This window comes from Erpetoichthys calabaricus, chromosome 11, assembly GCF_900747795.2.
Source record: "Erpetoichthys calabaricus chromosome 11, fErpCal1.3, whole genome shotgun sequence".
Classification (NCBI taxonomy): Eukaryota; Metazoa; Chordata; class Cladistia; order Polypteriformes; family Polypteridae; genus Erpetoichthys; species Erpetoichthys calabaricus.
Genome location: NC_041404.2, coordinates 78,213,074 through 78,238,307, shown reverse-complemented (window position 1 = coordinate 78,238,307; position 25,234 = coordinate 78,213,074). Strand labels below are relative to the sequence as shown.

Here is a 25,234-nt window from a genome sequence, read left to right as displayed (position 1 = left end):
ACAGTACAGAGTGCATGGCATGAATTTAAAGAACACCTTTCAGAAGAAATGTAAGCATGAAAAAGAAGTGCATGAGTCACCTTTCTCTGAGGACTGGGGGTCTGAGTGTTTCCTAGTACCAAGTAAAACTGAAACTGAAAACACTCTAATAAACAACATACTGTAGCACATCTCTAAGCAAAAGCCATCATAATGTGTTTTTTAATTCAAACAGAATAGCCATACATCTCAGAAGCCAACAAAATGAATACCAGCACTGGAATTTTAAAATAATAAAAACCAAGAAAACTTTACAGAAAATATTAAGTCTGTTGGCACAACTTTTAAACAATTAGGCCACCAGTCAAAATATTGAACAATGCAGGAGCTGACCAAAAATAGCAGCTGATCAAAGCCCGAAAAAGTACAAGTAAACACTGCAAAGGCTGCTTACTGCAATAGCAGATCTAAAAGGCAAGAGAGCAAGCATAGGTTTTAGAAGTCATTAGAATCTGAAAATCGATGGAGCCTCATGGATACACTAAGAGATACAGTCCCACTGTACAGAAGCCTCAAAACAAAAGGAGCACTGGATACTGGCTGAATAGTAAAGATTTGGGATTGTGATTTGAATGGTGCTGAAAGATTTGAAGTATCTGAAAAAGTCCCAAACTCCAGAAAGATACCAGTTACAAGAAAAGCACAGACTATATTATGCTGCAAGTAAGGCTTTCCAGCTGATGGAAACAGAAATTAATGTTAGTTTGAAGGTAACAGCCTTCTTATTTAATTTATTGTAAAAACTGAGTCTTTCACAAAAGGCATTTACTCACACTGCTTGTTCGTCACTCACTGGAAATGCTGCAAGCTGGAGTTTGTTTTCCTCTACTCTGCTGTCAACTTGCCACTTCTTTTGTTGGCCAGATCTTCTAATAGCACAACTAAATTACTTTTTAGGCAAGGTGTATGTACATCTCTGTTTCTGTTTATGTAGACAGATATGTATGCTTAAATTGTAGCATACTGATTTTGTTGTTTTTATTTGTAAGTCTGTGCTAGTGATCTAAATCTGTCTTTATTGTGAGTGCTATATTAAAATCAACTGAAATTAATTTACTATAAAGAGTTCAAATTGATTCCAAATGTTGTGAAACAGGCCTACCAACTTATGGTACTATGACACATCACAATTTATCCATTCAATCTTTATAATATCTACTTGACCGTACATCCTCACATCCCTCTTTATGCTCTCTTGTTACAGGTTACAGATGGCTATGTTTTTTGGAAAATGTACTTTCTATGAACAGCAACACTTCATACGATACACTTCACTTAAATTTTAATAAAAGTCAGAAATTCCATACAGCATTATAAAGGTGAGATTCTGCAGTCAGATGCTGGTCAATAAATTGTTTAATTTTCTGTTACTTTCTAATCTCACCCAATAACTACTCTCTTCCTGAGAATTAGGTCGCAGCTTCTTCCAGGCTCATTGAAGGGGTTGTCACACCACTTTCACAGGTTCCAATGAAAGTTGTGTTTAAGAGCTGATTATTTAGATTAAATAGATTAAAATAAGAAATTCAGTGTGACTCTCTATTGATGAATGAGATGCTTCTCTGCATGATGTTACACAACATGGAGAATTCTCTTGCTGACAGACTGGTATCATCTTTAAGAATGCTTTGCTTCTGAAAGGCAATCGAATAAACTCCTTCACAATGCAACTCCATGCAAGTTGATCATTATCACGAAGGAGTGATTAGGAAAAAAAAAGTTAAAGTTTATGTTAACTCCTACTGCTCCAGCAAGGAGCTGGAAAGGACTTAAAGGGTAGTACTGCTCTGTTAAAACATAAAATAAAAATATATATGTAAATATTTGCATATATATATGTCTTTCATAAATGTTATAATAAAAAATAACACTTTCAAAATCTTTCCTCATATAAGCTATGCTGTACGGCATCATAACCAGGGTGGCTAGTAACATGCAAGAGAGTACTATCTGAAGTGCACATTGCAAAAAAGAAATAAATAGAATAAAGATTACAGGTTCTCAGACTCCAAATCTATCAACACACCTTCTATTAGGGGAACAAGATTCAGCAATAACAGAGGCCTAGGTGGCAGAAAACTTCTGTACTTCAGACCATTTAGTGGATACCTTTCTAAAGTACATATAATGCCTGTGTTCAACTGATTCCTATGAAATGGCATCTTGACTTTTAATGGCGGGCTATGCACAAACTATAGTGATAAGATGGCTTCAGGATGAGATGAGACCACAGAGCTATCTAAGGAACAGGAGGCACCCAATGCTACCAGTTCATGGGTCACTAGAGGGCCTGTAATAGCTTTAGGCTTTACAAGCTTCCACATGACCCCCCCCAAGACGCTTTTCAAACAGCCTGACTATCACATGACACATGATTTAGACATAGCTGACCGGCAAGACAGTCTGCATTCCCAAATGCAAAAGGACAAAGAGGAAGAGGTCAGTAAGTTAAGCCAGAAGATGTTGAGATAAGAAATTATTCCAATTAGATGGTAAAATTAGGTTTGGATTAAAAATTTGAACAAATAGACTGTGATATTTGCACTTTAAAAAAAAAAAACTCGTTACATTAATACACCCAAACCCCCAGTTGATTCATCTGTAATTACTGGTTTCCAAATGTCTATTTACAGAGACTAGGTTTTGTATTACAGGATCACAGACATTAGACCAGCAGCTATTGATATGAGGTGGAACCAGCCCAATGCAATACACATTCACATTTGCTCATATAGGGCCAACTAAAAGTCACAATTAACGTAATATGTACACCTTGGGGCAGGACAGGAAACTAAAAGACACAAAAGAAAACCCAATAAACACACAGAATTAGCAAACCTCATGTAGACAGTGACTAACTAAACCAGCAACTGAACTGAGCACTGCATAGTCAAGAGTCAGAAGTGCTAACGACTGCACTACTGTGATGTTGAATAACATTTAACATTTTGACAGTTGTAAATTGTCATTTAAGAAGTATTTGGTGACTTAAAGAAAGAACCAACTGTCTTTAGACAAGTCATTGTGAACTTTCTAAAGTTTCAGGAATGCTATAGTTAGTTTTGCAAGGGTTCTTTGTTATAAGTCTGTGGAGGATATTCTATAAGCCATTCCTCCCAGGTAGGCCACAAACTGGCCAGCTATCCATCCATCCATCCATTTTCCAACCCGCTGAATCCGAACACAGGGTCACGGGGGTCTGCTGGAGCCAATCCCAGCCAACACAGGGCACAAGGCAGGGAACCAATCCTGGGCAGGGTGCCAACCCACCGCAGAACTGGCCAGCTAGTCTGAGATTAATGAAGTCCAAGTTAATGGAATTGTGTGGTTTTCAGCTAGGAGTCTTGTTGAAGCAAGAATTGACATGAAGCAGGGACTGGTCACTGAGGTGTGGCTGGTCATTGCATAAAAAGGGCCACTCCGTACCATGATGGCCATTTGGTCCATGACATGTAACACTAGGTGGGTGCAGACAACACCAGTTGACACTACAATTTATAAAGTGTTTCTGCAGTGTTTCAGGCTGAAATCACCAAAGCCAAAGCCCACCAAGCCTTGCTCAATGAAACAATCAAATGTCTAGGTGCTGTGAATAGTGAGAATTATCATGCAGGATTAAACAGCTGGGTGTCAACATGCTGCATAAGTTTAAAGTATGATCTGCTAAGGAGTTCTGCTCATAAAGTCACTTAGGGGTCTATGGAGGTTTTAATCTGACCTTGGTTACCACACTGGGTGACACCAACTTTAGTGACTCCACTGATGTGACAGAAATTGGTATAAGTTTGGTATCTCTGTCTTGCCATCTCTCATTGCACACAGAGGTGGAGGACAGGCCATGTTCCATTCAAAGAACATGCAGGATCAAGGCCCATGATGGACAAAATTGGACTAAAGACTAATGAAACAGTCTTAGCAAGATGAACTCATTATCACTCAAATTGTTTATTATTATTTTGTCAACACTCATTTAACTTTTAAAATTTTTGGGCAAATTGTAATAAATCAATAAATGTGTAACTTAAGTCCTGTCTGTTCTTTCACTCTATCTAATTTCCTGGTATTATAGATGGAAAAGAGAAGAATAGAGGAAGTGATGAACTACAGCAGCTGACAGTGTGGTAAGAGCATGGAATTTAAGACATTTTCTTGCATTCTACATAAAGAGTATAAAGGGGAGAATAGGGTTACCCTAGGACCCTCACACGACATACAGTCCACCACTGTTTTTTCATTCAAGCAGTTTTTTTGTCATTAGCCATTCCTGCAAATTTTAATAGGAGTACTTAATTCTGATGCTAGAGGCCTGCAATCTGCATTGGCCGCGCGTTTTCACTATAAAATCAGTCTTTTCATCAGAGTGTGGCTTTTATTGTGATGATGGTTTAATTAGTTTCTCATTGACTCATTTTTCTACTTTCTAGGTCAGGTGTACTCTTTACTGGGGGCACTGGAGCCACACATTTTCACTGTAACCAATCTTTTAATTAGAGGAAAATTCCTGACTTGAACCGAACTCAATGTATAGTACGCCTGTTCTTTGTTCAGTATTTGTATTCAGAGTGTGAATGCAGAATTAATCAAAATTAGCAAAAAATAAAATATTATTATCATCCTGACAAATCTACTTATTTGTACCAAAAGACATCTAGACTGCTACTTTAATACAGATTTATGATATCTACTAAAATGTCCTTTAAAACATAGGAATTTTGCAAACAACCAGAAGAGTAGTAATGGATAATTCATATTGAGCCTGTGGAGAACAAAAAATGACGAATGCCTGCCTGTTTTGTGAAATCAATCAATTTTTAGGAAAAAAATGATTTGGGGTTCTTAAAATGCAACAAATTGTGATTGTTTTGTCTGCACTTTGTCAGAATGCAAACATTTTGAAAGTATATTCTAATTTCTCCTAGGAAGAGTAGAAACCAGTTAATAAAAGATCAGAATTAAGATTGGAGCTCAATAAAAAATAAAATCCAGCCTCTGATTAAGTGCTTGGTCATAGCAAAAGCCCATCGCCACTGTGGCCTCTTAGCACTGACAATGAAAACCTCTCAATTAGATGGACTGAGGTCCACCTCTGTAATAGAAAATAGCAGAATGAAATGTGAAATGGTGCGTCAGCTAATAATACAAAGGTAATTAGTCTGTCACTGTTCTTCAAAATTTTTCTTCATTTCAATTCATGTCATTAGCATTTTGTCTTATTTCATAGCCAGCTGACCAGTCATCATTGTAACGGGCAATATGTCCATCTTCACTTCACTGTGAAGTTCATCATAGAGTGGCCTCTTTAAAAGTTTTTGTAAAAAAGTTAAAAACAAAATGATTAACAAGTGAATTTTCAGGTCTTAGACACAATATTCAACCCCCTGCTGAAGTTTATAATTTTCATTTCAGTTTATTTATTGTCGTTACGCCTTTCAGTACAATGAAAAGTATTTGTTCGACAGTTTTTAACAAGGTTCTGAGTTCCTTTCACAGTCCAGATATAGTTTTAGTTTGTATGGGACTATCTGAATCATGCTTGTTGGAGTATCACTGGGCCAGCACTGGTTTCTGCTTTGTATCCATTGTTGCTGTAGCAATGACTCAAAATGCTCCTGGTCATAATAATTTAAACATTAAAAATTAAGGGATGAAAGGGAATTTGGAACAACTATCACACCAATGTTTCTTTAAAACTCACACCATTATTATCTGTAGGTTTTGACTCTGCTGTTTAAAAGCAGAAACAAGCTTATAAAATAGAATTTAAATAAAGCCTTGAAATGGCGCCTAACTGTGAACAAGGCTCCATGCAAACCGGACTGTGCATGGGCAACATAGTTAGTTACTTATGCCGATGCATTTTGAAAGTGTACTGACTCATGACACTAGCAAGCTATTCTTCAGACCTAATTTCGAGAGGTCCCCCTTCATTATCTATGTGCTGATGACAAAGTTCTTTGTATACCCACCTGAGTTTTTCTCCTGTACGAATATTTGTAAGTTAGGTTGATTAGCGTCTCTAAAACTTGCTCTGTTTGTGTAAGATTGCTCTGTCATGAATTAGAGTTAGTTCCTTTCTTGCATACAATGCTACTAGTTTAAGCTTCTACACTCCATGATGAACTGGGATGAGAAAATGAATGAATGATAGTTTAGTATTTGGTAGTGTGTTGAGGACTCTGATTTTCGTAATAACATGAATATTGCTATGAAAAAATCTGTCTTGTATAAAAATCAAACTACTAAATCAACCTTTGTCCTTAATGGGTTACATTTGGGAACCTTCAGTCTTCCTAGGCCTCCTTCAAGTCAGATTGATTTTTCAGAAATCAGACATTTACTTGCGTACCTCCAGATTTTTGTTATGGAAGAGAGACTGTGAGACTTAATAAGATACCATTATTTTGGCACTGTTAACCAAAGTGAATTAAATTATATGAATAGTTTGTGAGAGTTCATAGACTGCTCTTTGCAAACAGTTGAGCAGAAAATACAACTCTTGGCTTTCCCAACACAAGACAACTACTTAGGCCCAAAGGTATTGCGGCAGCATAGGAAGCTTCGGACTATCATCTCATAACTACAAAGAAACGACCCAAGCCATTATAAACAACACTACAACACTAAGGCCTTGTGAGCAATTGACCATTTCAAGCCTCAGGACATAGAATTTGGCTCTGATGTGATCCTTGTTTTTACAAAGTGAAACAAAAAGACAAAATATGGGCAAAGAGCCATTTTGCTGTGACAGGATTAGATTACAGCAGCAGCACAGATGTGCGCCCCTCAGATATTAGTGAGCTTTTGTTTCTCGCCAAGCCTGGGAGCTTTAAACCCACCGGAAAGAAAGAAAGAAAGAAAGAAAGAAAGAAAGAAAGAAAGAAAGAAAGAAAGAAAGAAAGAAAGAAAGAAAGAAAGAAAGAAAGAAAGAAAGAATTCCTCCCCATGCCACAGTCCTTTTTACAAGCTCCTTTGTAATGTGTTAGTCATCCGCCATCAGCTCCAACAAAACATTAATGTGGAGATTTCAAATCCCTGGGGACTAAACATGTCCACTAATTTTACAAGTCAAGTAGTGAGCTTAGGCTCAGACAGGGAAACATTGCCATCTATGTTCTGTATAAAATCAGGTAAAAGAAAACAAAAAATCAACTAATTGCTTTTAAGTTGGTAACACTGGACAGTGACTATTGTATAAGGTGATTTTCTTGGTGAACAAAAAAGATCTTACAAGACCTTAAAACTATGCCACAAGATGAAGAAATTCATACTATTTTGATAACAGCAAGTATATAAAATGAAATCAGCTTGACAGATCAAAGAAGACAAAGAGAGAACAAATAAAGTGGGTATGGAGGATATACAGTACAGGGGAGAGAGAACATTAGCAAACACATACAAAAAAAATCTCTTAGCCATAAGAACACTTCTTACATTCCCTGACTAGGCCGCTGTGCCCACAATTTCCCCTTGACTTGGACTGCCTCCTCCCACTCTATGCCAATCTGGACCAGCTGCTACATGAGTGACTTGGATGGTTATAAACAATTCAAAAGCTTAACCAATTAGTGAAACCACTAAACAAGCATGTGATCAAAAAAAACAACAACAACAAAACAATAAAGCAGATGTCCCATTAAAGCACCCATGAGAATAAACAACCCCAGTCACAAAACTGTAACTTTGTGCTGAATGTAATGTAGGCTAACTTTTTGCTTCAAATGACCACAGGTCACATCAAGATGGCCCCAAGTGACACACACAATGAATAACTGCTTAGCCAACCACTACTCTCAACCTGAACATTTCTTCAGAAATACTACAAGCTTTCATCCAACAGTAATCAAGATTACTGTCACACTTATACAGCGTAATCATGTCAACAGATACATAAAGGAACATACCTGAGTGCTGCTAACTCTGCCTTCCTGGAAAGAGCATTCGGCCACATTGTTAGTACAGATGTGTCTGTATTTACACCAGTGACATCGGTACAAGCTACTCACGCAGGAAAGGCACCTGGGAATACGAAAAAAGAAAAAATAACACATCAGTTACATAAAGCATACACAATTTTACTCCAAGTTTCAAGTATTATATACATTTGGAAACTGTCAGAACATTCCAAGAACCAGTCTTTCAGAATGTAAAGCCATGTTTGCGATGAAAAGCTCCTGTTGAGATGTGGACTTCTTTGCTAGGATACCAACTGAAAAATCTGCACTGAGCAAGGATTAAGGAAGCCTTTTGACTCAACCGATACCTATAACGGACAATCCATTAATTCATCTGTACATTTCCAAATTCATTTAATTCGAGTCAGGATCACAAAGGCAGGAACCTGACTCAGCAGCATCAGATGCAAGGCAGGAATGAGCCTTAGATGTTCTGCATGACATGTTAGAGAAAGGTGACACTGAACTAGGCCTATTTGACTTCACATCTCAGCTTTCACAAATAGTGACATGCAAACTAGCACTTTAGCATCCAAAACATACACTTAGGATCAACAAGCTCACAATGATATCTAGAAGTACGTGGACATGGAAAATGATATGAGTGAATTAAGCAGCAGCCACTAAAGCAAATGCTGCATGTTACTCTTTAACTTTTCCATTAAACACACTGCTTTCTTAATAATCTGCTGTTTGCCAGCATCTTCCTTACCCCAAACTCCTCTTAGAAATCACCCAACCTCAACCTTCACTTGCTCTGATCTGCTTGGAGAACGATCCCTATGTGTTCACAAAGGTTCCTGTCTCCACCAGTCTGTATCATATCATAATCTGTTCCTGCTCTTATCAAATTTATGCTTAATTGAAGCAGGAGATATTAAGAGAAATTCAGACAACTGCAGTGCACTCTCACTCTTACAGTAGGACAGTTGAGAAGTTCCAATGAGCCCAACTATGACAGAACACACAAATTCAGTTTAAGCTCAGCAGCTTCCACATCATACACATTTTAATAATCAAACTAGAAATTAATTAACTCAAACTAGAACTAGTAACTTGTGTGTTTTTTCAAACCCATGTACCTGAGTAGGTGTTTTATTTCAAGAATGGGGTTAATATATTGATTAACCAATCAGAACACATGAAGGCTTCAAAGGCCATGTTGATTCATAAACTGACAAATAGTTTAAAGGCTGTTGTCGCTGTGTTTCTGTTATGTCTTAACCCTAATGTGTCACAAGGAATAGCTGACTTATGGGAAACTAAGATAAACTGTAAATTTAACATAAATATTACAAAGTTTTTCTTCACAGAGAGAAGCACAGACACATGGAATAAGTTGCCAAGCAGTCTGGTAGACAGTAGGACTTTGGGGACCTTCAAAGCTAGACTTCATGTAATTTCAGAAGAATTAAATGGATAGAGCTTTGTTGGGCTGAATGGCCTGTTCTCGTCCAGATTGTTCTTATGTTCTAATGTAAGCAGATGATAGACAGCAAGTGGAAATTTAACATCCACAGCAAGTAGTTTTTACCTCATGCTGCACATCTTTTTTTTCTTTCTTTTAAAATAAAATTACACACCCACTATTTTTCCTAAGTCAAGCAACATAGGAGCAAGGGCTGACTACAATCTGGGAAAGTGCTTACTTGCTTCTGGTTAGATGGAGGCCCCAGGCTCTGCTCCCTCCTGAAACCATAGAAGAGCTAAGTGAGGCATTTGTAAAGCACACTTTTCTCCTCAAAAGCTCTCCAACCCCAAAATACAGGTGTGTAAAAACCCGACCACCATAATCCAGGATTACCTCTTTAATTCTGTTAGATGCAAACTTTTCATATCAGTTTCCTAGACTAAGGAAAAGAGTCTACAAAGTCCGTTCAACAACTCCAGCCCCGCAAGTTGTTCACAGTGAGTATACACAAGGACTAGCCATGACATCTTCAAGTTTTTGATGAAGTGCTTGTGCATTATTGGTGCAGACATCACTCTCTTCATCCCTTCAGCTCTTTTCATTATACACTCCAGAGTCTGACTTTGGCTTGCAGTAAGTGCTATCTGTTATATCATTTGAGATATGGCAAGCTTGTTAAGTATCTTGTGTTATGATGTTCTGCTTTAAAAGCAATAAACAGATGGTACATTTCTAGTATCTGCAGACATGAGGGCACGTTTATTAAAGACCGATATAAATACAGGCAGTGCACTTGATAGAGCCAGCAGAGTTACTACTCATATAAGAATATGCTTTAAAGAGAAACACAAAATGCAGATTTGTGAAACAGTCATTTTCACTGCAGCTTTTTTATTTCTACAAAATGATTTGTCACCTTAAGAGAGGTAAACAAAAGTGGCCATTCAGCTCTCAGCCTGCTGTCACTTTGTCAGCTCTGGAGATCATTGTAAGCTCCAAATATTATCATATACTGTACTTGTTCACAAACATAAGAAAGAACTTGAAGATTCAAGGATTCTGCTCTTTCATAACACAATATAATGATTAAAGGCAGCAGCCATCTAAAAGCATAACCTTGACAAGACAATAATGTCACCAGTGTTGGGTTATTCTAATTTCACACAATAACAATGCAGTTTAATATCATGTCTTTCATGTTAAAAGTGTATTTTTATGAATAGTCTATCAAATACCTCAATTCACAATGAGAACTAAATACAATAGTCCTATATATTAAACAGTTTGACTTAACCTGCTTCAATTATGGAAGAAAGGCAAACTTCAGGAAAACATAGCAGTGTACCTCCATCAACCTGTTTTTAAATCCCAACCTCCTGACCGACTGTGTGGAATATGAATGGTGTTCCAGCATTCACATTGGTCTTCTCTCAGCTCAAAGACGCCCGTGTCTTAGCTGAACTGTTAACACTAAAGTGTTTGAGCATATGCCTTGAAAATTCACTGGCCTCCCATACAGGGTGGATTGCTGCTTTGTACCTGATGCTGCTGCTAAATGAATGGTTCCCCCAAACTCTATAATGAAACAGACATGTTTGCACAAACAATTGGATTCAATACAATTTTATCATTTTGCATTGGTGCATATGTCTACGGTGGGCTGGCGCCCTGCCTGGGGTTTGTTTCCTGCCTTGCGCCCTGTGTTGGCTGGGATTGGCTCCAGCAGACCCCTGTGACCCTGTAGTTAGGATATAGCGGGTTGGATAATGGATGGATGGATGGATGGATATGTGGCTTCAAAAGTGAAGGGGAACATGAGATCCAGAAAGATCACCCATCATGAGCCTCTGGGACAGACACTGAACACCTATAATGTCAGTACACTAATCGTATCTCTGAATCTGATATGGTGTTGTAACACTGACAACTGAGTTTTACCTATTTTTATAGGATATATATTGTGTGTGTAGAAATGTATATTTTTGCCAAGTTTTGGGCTGGTGTCCTGTGCAGTGTTAGCTAGTCATTTTCCACAGCCTTGAACTGTAATAAGCAGGTTCAACAAATGAATGAATAGCAAAAATATACAACTCTTTGAAAAATACTACCACAACTACCACACCTGTCATAAGTGCAGTATCCTGGGCCACATTTTTCATCACCACCATGATTCAGCTTATAATACACCACATCTGAGCTGAGCTTTGCACATAGGAGGAGAAAAGCCTGTGGCAGACATGATGTGAAATATAAATATATCCGATTGTTTTCATTCTTTCAAGTATAACAGGCTGGATCCAATAGTTCAGGGGTCAGGAAGAGCCACATGACACCAAGATATTTTATATCAGGGTTTCTTAAGCTTTTTTTTCTCATGACCCAATCTTGCTCATCTTAGTGTCTTCCCAGTCCATGATGACTGTCACATCAGAAGTATGCCCCCCTTGAAGAATCACCGCCGACAGCAGTAGTGGAATAATGTCAATTGCTTAAACGACAGGCAGCAAGCTATCACTTCGCTAACCATACACGACTCAACGGCAGTAACCCGTGACCCATTTTGAGATTTTGGGACCCTTTATAACATGTGGGCAATTTTATATGAGACAGAGGGAAGTAAGTGTTACAACAACAAATCTGTCCAGAATTTTACACATTTTACAAGTAAAATATTCTACTCATTGATATGCTTACAGTATATGAAGGAAATAAAATGCAAGATTTACACTTTTTATCTGCTTTCAAGTTTTTGGACTTTTTGCTCCAATTCATTCAGCAACAACTGTGTAAACAGAATTATAAAACAAAAAATCTATTAATCACACAAAAAACATTGGTGGGGGTTGGCTTGAATTTGGTACCTGGGGAATAAATGGTTAGAAAAGTGAGCACAGAGAGAATGCCACAGAGGCTGAATAAGACATTTCTGTAGCCAGCACTCACAAACCCCGGAGCTTCATTCTATTTTCTTTTTTAATGTCTTGCAGAAGTACAGTAATTACTATTTGTATAGAACATTTCAAGAATTCACATACTGTTAGACAATGACCCTACAAATGGGATTTTGTGTCCTGTGGGGGTGGAAGAGAAGGAAGTGGTTGCAGGTGGGTCTTTTTGCTTTTTATATACTATATTTCAAAGGAAACAGGCACTTGAAACCTAAGAAATTGTGGAAAAAGAAACAAAGGCATGGTGGGGTGGGTGGAGGTTTCTAAGGGGCAATTCTCCACCACTTCATGTTTGTGCTAGGGAAACAATTCAATGGAGAATCGTTCCCACAGGACTGTATAAACAAGGAAGTCTGGCACAGGCTGCCACCAGGCCATAATCAGGTAGGCCTGCCTCAGTTGTCATGGAAACGGGTACCACATTGAGGAAGAGGCTGGTGGCTCGCTTTAACAGCATGAAGGCGTTTGATCCATTAGCAACAAAGAATAAGCAGGCATGGGTTTAATCCTAAAATGAAGCAAACAAAATGACTTAGACTTGCAGCACATGGTGTCTTTTAGAGCTACTTCTGAACACATCTGTGACATCCCAAAACTGCATTCTAAATATTAGCTTTCAAAGAGTACTCAGTGGAAGGGTTGGTGGCAATCAGAAAAATATATCATGTTAGTTAGTTTCTGGATTTCTACTCAGACTATTATTTCTTGAGGAAAGGTCATGACTTTTCCCAGCTCTGGGTTTCACCGGCTTAATTTTTTTTATGGTTAGTCATGTGAACACACAAGCAGAAATGTCTGTAGTTAACTAAAAGCTTAATGGAGTTACCTCTAAATATTCAATTTTCCTCAAAAATTCCCAAAACATCCATATTGGGATAATTGCCAAATCCAAACTGACTGACGTACGTAGAGGATGGGGTCTTATAATGGACTGGCTTACCATCTGGAGTTGTTTCTGCTTTGCAACTGATGCCTTTGCCATAAATACCAGCTTTCGGAGGTAGTACTGCAAGGAAAAGGTGAGCTCAGGAAAAATGGATGGATGCATACTTCAAGGGTTGCTGAACATGTAAATGTCCAAACTGTTTTAGCACAGACATGTTCAAGAGTACAGTAGATGAATACACAGAATCTGCTATTGTCTGGTGTTACTCTGGCAAACACCACATAGGACAATGCTTAATTATAGAGACAAGACTAGTAAGCCCACCTAATCTATCCTATGGGACTTATGAAAGTGGGAAGAAAGCAAGCATCAGGTGAATAAATCTTCGAAAACAAAAGGAAATGCGTATTAAATTGCATGAAACTAAAACTGAAGCCCACTACCTTTAACTTTATAACATAATGTAAATTTCTCAAAGCCTCTTAAATCAGCTCAGGGTCAAGGGGGTCATGAGCATTGCCTATCCTGGGACAAGTCAGGAAGCACAAAACAACCTAAAACGGACGAGATATCATTTATATCAATACTCTCTCATAGATCCAGAGGCCTGGGTTCAGTTCCTTGTTAACTTGCTCTCGCCATGTTCAACTCAGCTTCCTCTAGGTCAGGGGTGTCCAACTCCGAACCTGGAGGGCCACAGTCACTGCAGGTTGTCATTCTAATCCTTTTTCTAATCAGTGACCAGTTTTCATTGCTAATTGACTTCTTTTCCATTCATTAAAATAGCCCTATATTTAAGGATTTAGTCCTTTGAATTGATTGTTTTCTTCATTAAATGGCAGCAAAATAAAAAAGAGATGTGAAGCGAGCCATTAGATGACCAGCTAAATCAGGGATTCAAACTCCAAACAATTTCACTCCAAACAATTAATTAATGAGAAGCCAATTCTTGCTGTTAATGAAACCCGTTATTTAATTCCATGGCTTGTTGGTGCTCTTATTTTGACACAGCAGGCACTTCCAAAACTGTTGATTTTCTGTTTTTTTTTTCTAAGAACTAGGGGGCTCTCCCCCTGCTCACTTCGCTCGCCAACCCCCATGCAGGCACTACACATTAGCCACTCTGTGGCTGTGCCGCTCGCATATGGGGAAGCGGATGTACAATATAAACAGATTGTGTTAACGGTTGTAGATATTCTACAGGATATTGCAAGTTGATGTTTTCATCTTCCGTACAATCACCACCAACTGTTTCAGCATAGTCTATTGATATGCATTTAACCAATTTGCCATGTAACTGATCAACAATTTTCACGTAAATTCATTTGACTTCATCGATTCTCTGTGCTAGGATTGCCCATGCACTCATTTCTTCTGTTGATAAACCTTTGGGATGAAATTCTTCATTAAGATTTGGACATAATAAGTCTTCTTTTATTGGGAAATTAAAGTGAGAAAAACGTAAAAAATTATAAGATCTGAGAGTGTAGGAACTGTGTCTGACAAAACCCTGCTCTAGGTACTCCAGTTCTTCCCCACATTTCAAAACAAGGCACATTAGGTGTCTCTAGAGTTTGAGCATTTGAGGGAACAATTATGAGTGTACCATGTGACAAAATGGAACCCTATTCCTGGTTGCTGAGTGACTAAGTGACTGAGTCACTGTGAACCTGCAATGGAAAGGGATGACTCTGGACATGAGTATCTGTGAGGATGTTACAAAATCGTGAGCACAACGTGCAAGCCCATAAAATATACGATTAACAACAATACAGAAAGATGGGGCACCACAGGGTGACCACTGTATCTCTGTCAACCGAAAATTCTTGGCAGACACCAAGCAAAATTATCTCCTGATGGCTCATGAGGCTGCTGCATGCTTCTCTATTCTCTGTTCCCAAGAGCCAGTATATACTGTACATTGTACAAATTAAATTGGCTATATAAGTAAAACACAGTTACAATACAAATCTACACAGGAAATATCACAACAGTGACAGACAAATAACAAGACAGGATTTAAGAAGAGTATACAGGACTATGTCAATGAATATATACTACTCTTGGGTTACAAACGAGTTCTTTCCTGCAGACATTTGGAACCCAATTTTGTGTGCAAATTTTAAAAAATGACATGACTGAATGCATACTTAGGACACTGGGAATTACAAGCAAGGGGTTCTCCAACTCAGCTGAACACCCACTAGCTGCTTACCTGTGACTGGGCTTATTTCCATGGCTGTGAATGTGCAAATGATTAAAAATAGTGGCAAAGTAGGTACTGTAATATACAGTAACATAGATGTCTCAAAATTAGTAAAAGCCTCTATACAGTATATCATTCACTTCAATCCTAGTTTGCTTCATTCATAAGTAAAAAAACGGAAATTGGTAGAGGAAAATTAATTAAAATTCAGTTCAAAAGAAACACTGTGGGTTTTATGTGCTTTTTCGTATCTGTGGAATTGTCATAAATCAAGACCACTGTAACCCAAAACCTGCCTCTAATTGAAAAATACAAGTGAATGCAAACTCCAATGAGTACTTAACATAAATCTTTTCAAACTTTTGTAGATGCACTTTGATGTTGTTCTTCTTTAAACTATTTAAAGCATGACAGTATATTATAGCACATCTTATAAATAGCAATGATATGTTTTAAAAATGTAATGTACTCAAAGTAAGCAAATAATATATTTTACACTAAACTCAAATTCAGTGTAGGAGGCAGAAGCTTTCATTGCAGGTTTTTATACAGGAATTTTGTGCTTCTTGATGATCCTCCCTCACTAGTATGAGGAGATTTACATTTAAGATGCATCTTTGAGCAGCTCTCTATTAAGACCACTATAAAGCAGCAGCCATTCCTCTGTTCCAGCATCTATGCTGGGGGGCAAGTATAATCAGTTATCCTACTTAAATAAAATTAATAAATAAATCGTAAACTGTGATTCTACGCATCTCAAAGTCAGCTGGCTGAATGACCTTCATTCATCCTGACTAATATTTCTCAAAGTCACTATCAAAAACACGAAACTGAAGGCAAAGCAAAAAATCCAGCTATTGAAAAATAACTGACTCAGAAGATATTATTATGCACGAAGTTATCAGACATCAGTTCACATCCAAGTATGTACAGGGTTGAAAAATATTTATCAATGATGCTTAGAGATGGAGACAAAAAAGAATCCTTTTCGGTAAATAATGGGCAAAAAGTCCTTTTCAGTAAATGATGAAGGGCATAAAGCTACTTCTGCTCCCAACATTGTAAATCATAAAAAGGCGGAAATCTTGTTAGCATTTGCCTTTGATTTTAATATTTTTTCTGAGATGCATATATCTGTGTATGTTTTAGCATATCACCTAACCACCATGAGCAAAAAGATAGAGCCAGCTGCCATTTAAAGTAAGAGGAATTTCCACTGGTAGTGAATAAATGCCTCTACAGTCCCAATGAATACCATGGCACAAGAAGTCTTATTAATGTAAATGGTGCCCTGCAACGGGTGCTAGAAAAATGGCAGGGAAAGGTTTCAGTTAGGAGTGGAAAGCCACTAGAAATCCTCCAGAACAACAGAGAGCAGTTTCATGTTCTCTTGTGGTAAAAAATGAAACACAGTTAGCTGATACAAAGGGTGGTCCTTCAAACCAGACTACTAGGGGCTCACTGTGGATATATGTAAGCCAAAAGTGGCCTTGAAGGCCACTTGCTTCAGCACTCCACTGGACCCAGTAGGGAAGATAAATGGGATTTGTGGCTTTGTTCATAACTGTGTATAGTGACGAGAATTAACTAAGATATTCTCTGTATGATACTTCTGCACCCTTGTATTTTGCATATGCATAAATATCAGTGGAGGAAAAGTAATTGTAAATGAAATTCAAACAGGCTGTGAGAAAAGTAAAAGGATACTTCTGAATTTTCTTAAAAAATCACATGCATTTTCATTAAAGGGCTTATGAGGAAATCAGACTGGCACGAAACACCAGACATCTAAAAGGGCATCCTCCAAATGCACCAGACTGCCAAAAGACAAATTAAATATTTCTTTGAATCCCATTAGAAGCCTGTCATCATGCCAGCTTGATTACATACAATGGCAAAAATGCTCATTTCAGTGAGATTACAACTAGACTGGCCACACGTGTGTTTTAAAGTACATCTGGAGAGAGTGATACTGTATTAGAGATGCAACAGAACTTCAGATTGTAAGTTTTCAAGACTAGAAAAAGAAAAGCTAACTCTTTTTACTCTGCTTAATAAAAAGCTGTTGAAGGGCAGGCAAACTACCCCTAGTGATCCAGAAACAAGGCTGAATAAAACTTCTTCACTGTAGCAAAAGCTACAACCTAAACCACACAATGCCTGCCTTAGTGCCATGGCAGGGTTAGATGCTGAGTTTTATACAGAATTCTCCAAAAGCGAGTTAACCCCAGTTTCAAAGAAGTTGTGGCACGCGGCTGGGGTTGGTACCCAGCCGGGACGCCCAAGAGAACCGGAGAAGGGCTTACGCCTCCTCCAGACCACGAGGGGGTGACCGCCCTGGTGGCTTTGGGGACCATGGGTAGAGAGCTTTGAAGCTCAGCCCTGTAGGGGCCCATGGTCATCGCCAGGGGGCGCTCCAATGCCTACGGAGCCCTGGACCTCAGCACTTCTGCCACACCCAGAAGTGCTGGGGGGAAGAGGATCGGGAACACCCGGAGTGCTTCCAGGTATGCATCCGGCACTTCCGCCACACTGGAGAGTGCCGGCGGAAGATTGTCGGGAGGCACCTGGAGCACATCCGGGTGGTTATAAAAGGGGCCACCTCCCTCCATTCGAGGGCTGGAGTCGGGAGGTCGAGAGACGAGATCTTGGAGGAGGCAAGGAGGCAGCCTGAAGAGAAAGAGGCATAGTGTGGTGTTGGCCTGGACTTTTGGGGATCTTGGGGTTTGTGTGCACTTATTACTGTAAATATTAAGACTGTAAATAAACGTGTGGTGGTGCTTTTAACCATGTCTACCTGTCTGTGTCCGGGGCTCGTTCCACAAAGTATAATAATATATCATACAGACTTTGAAAAAACATAATCATGGAGGTTGTACTAATATATGATTCAAACACCTACTATGATGCAATAAGCCATCACTGGTGATGTGCATTTATAGGATATAGGCACAATAACATTACAAGTTTTAAAAACATATCACTAAACCTAAGGGCAAAATTAGACTACTTTTTATGCTCTATATAATCAAATTCTAGAGAAGCAGCAAAGAACTAAGAACTATGCCAACAGAAAAAAACACACAATTAACTACTCACAGTGCTAGTTGAAGCCATTGGCATTCTCGTTGTTCCCCTTCAGTAGCACAAAGAGCACCCCTTTGTGTATATACTGCAGACTTTAAGGAGGGTGGACCCCTTGGTGCACAGAGCATGCGCACTTTTATTTTCATAAACAGTGCCCAGTGGGTAACAGCACCCACTCAGTATCTTCATAGTTCGGCGACTGGGTCCCCCCTTGGTACTTGGAGCATGTGGGTCCCTTAACTTTCATAAATGACGCCTCTCAGATGACAGTGCCCTAAGTTGCCACCTACCGTATGTCGCCTAATGGATTGACTGGCTCTGACTACACAGTTACTGGGATGAAGAATTTGTTCAAAGAGTGAAGAAAAGCTAACTTTAAGAGAATGGCTGATTTTCTTGAAATAAAGAAAAACACAACTTAGCTTGTTACAGGTATAACACTAACACCTTATTTTATTATTGACAGAGACATGACATATTTTTGGAATTTGTAGAAGTTCATTTATTATTGAAACATGGCAAAATAAAAAAACCCTTTAAGAATAATACTTTCTGTACAGACATTTGAAAGTGAATAGAGATATTAGCTTTACAAACCGAACTAGGGATTTGTTAATATGTGGAGATGGGGGTTAGGTAGCAAATATTTAAAAAAAAAACATGTCTAAAGTGAATCACTAGGTAAGGGAATCCAATTTTAAAATTAATTTTAGGCATGAGTCTGCATATTAAAGTAACCAAGTAACCTCTGAACTGCAGTGTACCATCTGCAGATGGTAGAAGTGTTGGAACACTTTTTTCATAGCTGTACATTGGAAAGTCCTGACACACATTAAAGGAATACTCTAAAAATTATATTTATTTAATATGTTACTTACCTCATGTAGTGTGAAGTGGTGGCCAAAAAATATATATATTTTCTTATGTTCATGGAGAAAGGGCACAACAAAGTTTCTGACAGAAAGGGGCCCAATAGTGATCAATGCTGAATAAAGGCAAACGATGTTAAAAAATTTCCACGCAAAAAAGAAAACAAAATTCTCATATCACTTACATTACATAATCCACATGTCAGTTATCCAGGTGTATGCTTAAAACATGCAGAACACGTGTTTTTTTTCTAGAATATTGATAAATAGTTTCCAGAATTATCAGCATGCACATAAACAGAACACCCTAAAGCCTCATTTATATCACTTTTGAATTGAAGACCTGCCTCTTTCCTTCATTAGTTCTGTCTTCAATTCAAAAAGTCTTTCCCATGAGGTTTCCTTTTTATGTGCACACTGATAACTCTGGAAGTAACTATTTAATAATATTTTAAGGCAAAAATGCATATGTTTTGCACATTTTGACCATACGACTGGATAACGGACATGTGAATTATGTGACACGAGTAATGTGAGATTCTTTTCTTCCAATGGACTTTTGTCACATTCCTGGTCACTGTGGGTTTCCGTTCTATCAGAAGCTTTGTTGTAACCTTTGCTAGCGAAAACTTGAGATTCATTTTTTTTCTCTGCCACCACTACAAGAAATCTACTAAAAAAAAGATCATTTTAATGTGGAGTATTCCTTCAAAAGACAACAGTATAAGCACCGCTTTGGCCAATCACTGTATGTGCCCATCCCTGCTTTGGAAACTAGGCCACCTATCTCAGCTCTTAAATCTACCCTCCTCATTAGGAAAAAAAACTAAGTACAGAAACGGCCTTTGTCAGGATCACAAATGATCTCTTAATCAGTGGGGATGATTGGAATGTTTCTATATTGGTGCTTTTAGATCTCAGTGCAGCTTTCAAACACTATAGATCATGTCATCAAGATCAATAGATTAAAACAATGGATCAGACTATTAAGTGCAGCACTAGATTGGTTTTCTTCATATTTATCTGATAAAGTATTTGCAGTTACTGTTGAGAATGTCATGTCCTCATCCTCTGCGCTTGGATGTGGGGTACCTCAAGGCTCCATTTTAGGTCTGATTTAATTTTTTTTATACATGCTTCCACTAGGTTATGTCATCTGGCAACATAATATAATTTTTCACTGTTAGGCTGATGATTTGTAACTTTATAAGTCATTTGGTTCCTAGTAATGTGTCAAGCTTATGTGTTCCTCAGGTCTGTTTGAATGATGTAAGAAAATGGATATTATATCATTTTCTACAACTGAACTCTGACAAAACTGAGATCTTAATAATTAGCCGACAGCAGGAAACAGTTCATCTGAAACAGTCCTTTAGGTGTTTAGGACCTAATGTTAAGTTAATGTCTAGGAACGTATGGGTATAGTTTGACTCTAATTTGAATTTTGAATCTCATGTGAACAAAGTGGTACAATTATGTTTTTACCAATTACAAAATATTGCCAAGGTCAGAGCTTTATTATCATCTGAAGGGATTAGTCATGCTTTTATCACATCTCGTCTTGATTATTGCAATACCATGTTTGCTACACTGAACTCTCGCTCAGCTTCAAGTGCTGCAGCTAGACATCTTACTAGGTTAAAAACATCATGACTATAACACTCCAATCTTAGCATCTCTTCACTGGCTTCCAATTCAACACAGAACTAATTTTAAAATTGTATTAATTACTTTTACTGCTTTACAGGGTTTTGCTCCTGATTATGTTATGGAATTGCTGAACGTATCCAACTGTGAGACCCTTAAGTTAGTCAGATCAGACCAAGGACTATTTGATGTTCCAAAGTCTAGACTAAAGACCAAAGGTGACAAATCATTTACTGTGATGGCCCCTAGACTTTAGAACAGCTTACAGTCAAGCATGCAGCAATTTTTAAAAATATTTCTAAATGAGACTTATCACATGGCATTTCTTAATTTACAAGATTCTGGTTGCCAGATGACTTGTTACTTGTTTCGATTAATTTTGATTGTGATTATATTTTATAATGCTTATAATTTTACCTGCTTTTGTCATTTAATTTTATTTCTAGTTATTTTCTTTGCTGGAGTTTTTATTTGTTTTATTTTGTGTTTTCCATGTTCCGTGAGAAGTGCTTTGTGCCACCAGCTTTAAAATTGCTATGCATATAGAGTTATTATTATTAGTAGTATTGCAATTATTATTAAGTTATGAATCCGATTTGCCAACTTCCGATACTTATTTTTTTACAACCAACAAGACGCTTTTCACCTTTAATCCATTCAGAGGATGGGTAATACAAATAAAAAATAAAATATTCTATTACAGTTATTCCAAATGGTTATGGCCCAAAAAGGTCAAATTCAATATTGCCTCACCTCCTCAAACACTTTTTGTCAGTTTTTATACTGAAGGTCACCCCTTCTACTTTTCCCTCGGGTTAACACATTTGTCTGATAGCTATATATTCGGTGTCATAAAAAATCAGGACTTTGGTTAAATTGTTAATATGTTTCCAGTGCTTTAGTTAACAAATGACCCTCCGATTCTACCTTGTAATGCTGTAAATTTGATCTACAGTGTTAAGGAAAGAACCATTCACTGTGAGCACTGCAATAAAAATTTATTTAAAAAGACAACAGTCCATATTAAACCAAGGAGGGTTGTAAGGGGTTTCAAATTTCTTCTGACCATTCTTTTTAATGCTTTAAGATTTTCAGTTGCATGCCAATGTACATAAAGCTTTTTCTGTTGAAACTACAGGCTTAGCTTGGAACGATGGCAGTCCCAGATTTGGTCAGACTGTGTTGTGCGTTAATAAACTAAAAGACAGCACATATCAAAATACATACAACATTCTTACACACTGCTGTACACAACACAATTTGAAAATTTGAAAAGAAAAACACTTACGATTGCAGTACGCTGCAGTTGTAGAAGACGAAATCTGTGCTTACAAATGTGCGTCCAGTCTCCTTTGATTTCAGAGAGAGCTTCACACTCTTCTGGTCTCCTGAAAGCAAAATGTAAAACTTCAGCAAATGATATGGACGGTGTGAACATAAATGAGGAAAACTTAAGATGTACAGTTGAGGATAAACAGGCAAAGAAGAATGGGACATGGGACACCAAAGTTGATAAATAGCAAATTGGACTTCCCACAAGGAGAAATAAAATTTAACAGAAGAAATAGCGGGTTGTGTGTATAAGCAGTTTGTCTGTTCAAGAGTAAAAAATGACTCCATTATCTTCTTGTCATGGTCATAGTGTTCTATTACTGACAAAGCTGACATGTCATATTGATTAAAAGTGTGACCCCATAGGTGGGCTGCATTTTGTAGCTATTACCATGAGTGGGTGCTTCACTCATAAACTTACAAGTCTATACTGGTACAGAAATGGAGGCTAGTTTGTTTTTGACTTTTACTCCTGATTAATTCCTTCACCTCAACGCAGCCCCAAAGCAAACTGACAACTGATAAACAGTGTTGATTTAGTGAAACATTTTATCTGAAAAACACAAATAAGCCAATTGTTTCATTTTTTGTACGAGTTAAGCACTGGCATGTTACGTGACCTGGTCAAGAGCACACTGTGAATCAATAATATCAATTGAACCAGCGCTTTTATGGATTACACTCTACACGGCCACACTTGTATTTACAAAAGGTAAAAAGGGAAACCTGTAAAATGTCAGACTGCCTGATGTGACCATTTTATGATGAATTTTGTTTAATTGGTTCCCACTTTGATATTATTATCCATTTTTACATTCAGAGATTTCACTTAGGAAAAAAAAATTGCGTTTGCCCCTTCTAATTTCTTAATTTTTATATTTTTCATATGTCATTTAGAAGACGTCAGGTGACAGTGAAGTCAGGGTTCAATGCAGAAAATTCAGTACTTTCCTGCTTCACTCCCCAACTGGTCCCGAAAATATCTGAAAATGTATATTAGGAAACTTAGGAAGGAACAGATGTATAACGGGGGGGAATATTCATGTGAACAAGAGGAGAACATACAGTACAGTATATACTCAATAGAGAGGGAATTCCAGCTGGGAATCACTCATGTGCTGTTTATAACCGATAGACAGGGAGGTGGATAAAACTCATAAACCAAATGGATTGATGAATGTCTGGATTAGCTGCACATGCATACTTCCATAAACATGTAAAAGTCTTAAGGCACCCAAGAAAATGATTTTTAAAGCTTACAAGTGTTTTTTTGCTCTCCAAATCACAATATAATTGGAAAAAACACAAATAAAACATTAATGTAATTAAAATTAACAAAAAGCATGTCACTGTGTGCCCACTCTTGGAATGTAAAACTGAAGTAATTCACTTTGGGACACTGTTGTAACATTTTTTTTTGTAGTAGTCCTGTAGCAAAATTCTTCACAGCTTCTTGTACAATTAGGCATGATTCTTCTTTTGACTTTGGCTTACTTTTCTTCTTTTTAATGTCAAAATATCAAATATGTTGTGGAGTGTCATTCCATCTGTAGCCCTATATTCAAAGTACTGTAGGTCTAAATTATGTTTGCAGTGTGCTTGGGGTGGTGAAAGAACTGCTTTTTCCAGAAGGGACAGCATGGTGAATCAAAACCTATTTGCATTTCTCAGCAGTCACCCATTTATTAATTTTCACTAGATCCCACACCATGATACAGCCTCCATGATACTTCACAGAATACTACAGACAGGTGTCCAAGTACTTCTCACCAACTCTTCTGGCATACTAGTGTCTTTGTGAAGCAAAGATTTCAAATCAGGACTCTTCACTCCATAAGACATGTTCCCACTGGTTATCACTTCATGCTTTATGATCTTCCACATAGTCAGTCTTTTTCCAACACGCTATATCCTAACACAGGGTCATGGGGGTCTGCTGGAGCCAATCCCAGCCAGCACAGGGCACAAGGCAGGAACAAATCCCGGGCAGGGCGCCAGCCCACCACAGGGCACACACACACACACACCTACACACCAAGCACACACTAGGGACAATTTAGGATCACCAATGCACCTAACCTGCATGTCTTTGGACTGTGGGAGAAAATGGAGCACCCGTAGGAAATCCACATAGACACGGGGAGAACATGAAAACTCCACGCAGGGAGGGCCCGGGAAGCAAACTCAGGTCTTCTTACTGCGAGGCAGCAGCACTACCACTGCGCCACCATGCTGCCCAGTCTTCCACATAGTGTGATCTCTTTTTCTTGTTGCCTTACTACAAAAACTGTTTTTTAGCTGTAAAACACTCTACGAGTCAATTTCTTTTTAAGATTTCATTAAATGGTTGAAGTGTGCACTTTAGTGCCGGATGACTCCGCCAGATGCTGAGCAAGCACTTCAATGAATTTCCTTCTGTCTCTTAAGACAGTGACCTTTAAGCCCTGTTCATCAGATGCAGACTGAGTTTTTGGGTCTTTCACTACATTTTCTCTCTTCAGCTTGCCCAGTTGCTTCAAATTTCTTTATGGCAGCTTGAATGCCACATCCTGTGGTGAGCTATTGCTAACTAACTATAACCATGTTGAAACAAAATTTTGATTGTATGTTTATCAAATTACATTAGCATAGCCTTTTCCAAACCTCTCCTCAAAGCATTCCAGTATTTGTGGTTATCATCCAGAGCATCCATCTGTTTTTAAACTGCCCACCTCACTAGCAAACCTACTCACTTCTTTATTAATTTAGATTAGGTGTGCAGTTAGTCATGTCATGTTCTAATCTGCTTAGCCCTGAACGGGGTCGCAGGGGGTGCTGGAGCCTATCCCTGCTAGCATGGGATGCAAGGAAGGAACAA

At 38.1% G+C, this 25,234-nt stretch overlaps 1 protein-coding gene across 1 annotated transcript in view; it reads right to left on the bottom strand.

Annotated features, from left to right (window-relative positions):
* Positions 1-25,234, bottom strand: part of plxna3 (plexin A3) — a 312,944-nt gene that overhangs the window by 117,370 nt on the left and 170,340 nt on the right. Inside the window, 2 exon segments of the mRNA XM_028813391.2 lie at positions 7,941-8,055; positions 22,334-22,433. Of these exon segments, the coding sequence (XP_028669224.1) occupies positions 7,941-8,055; positions 22,334-22,433 (215 nt within the window).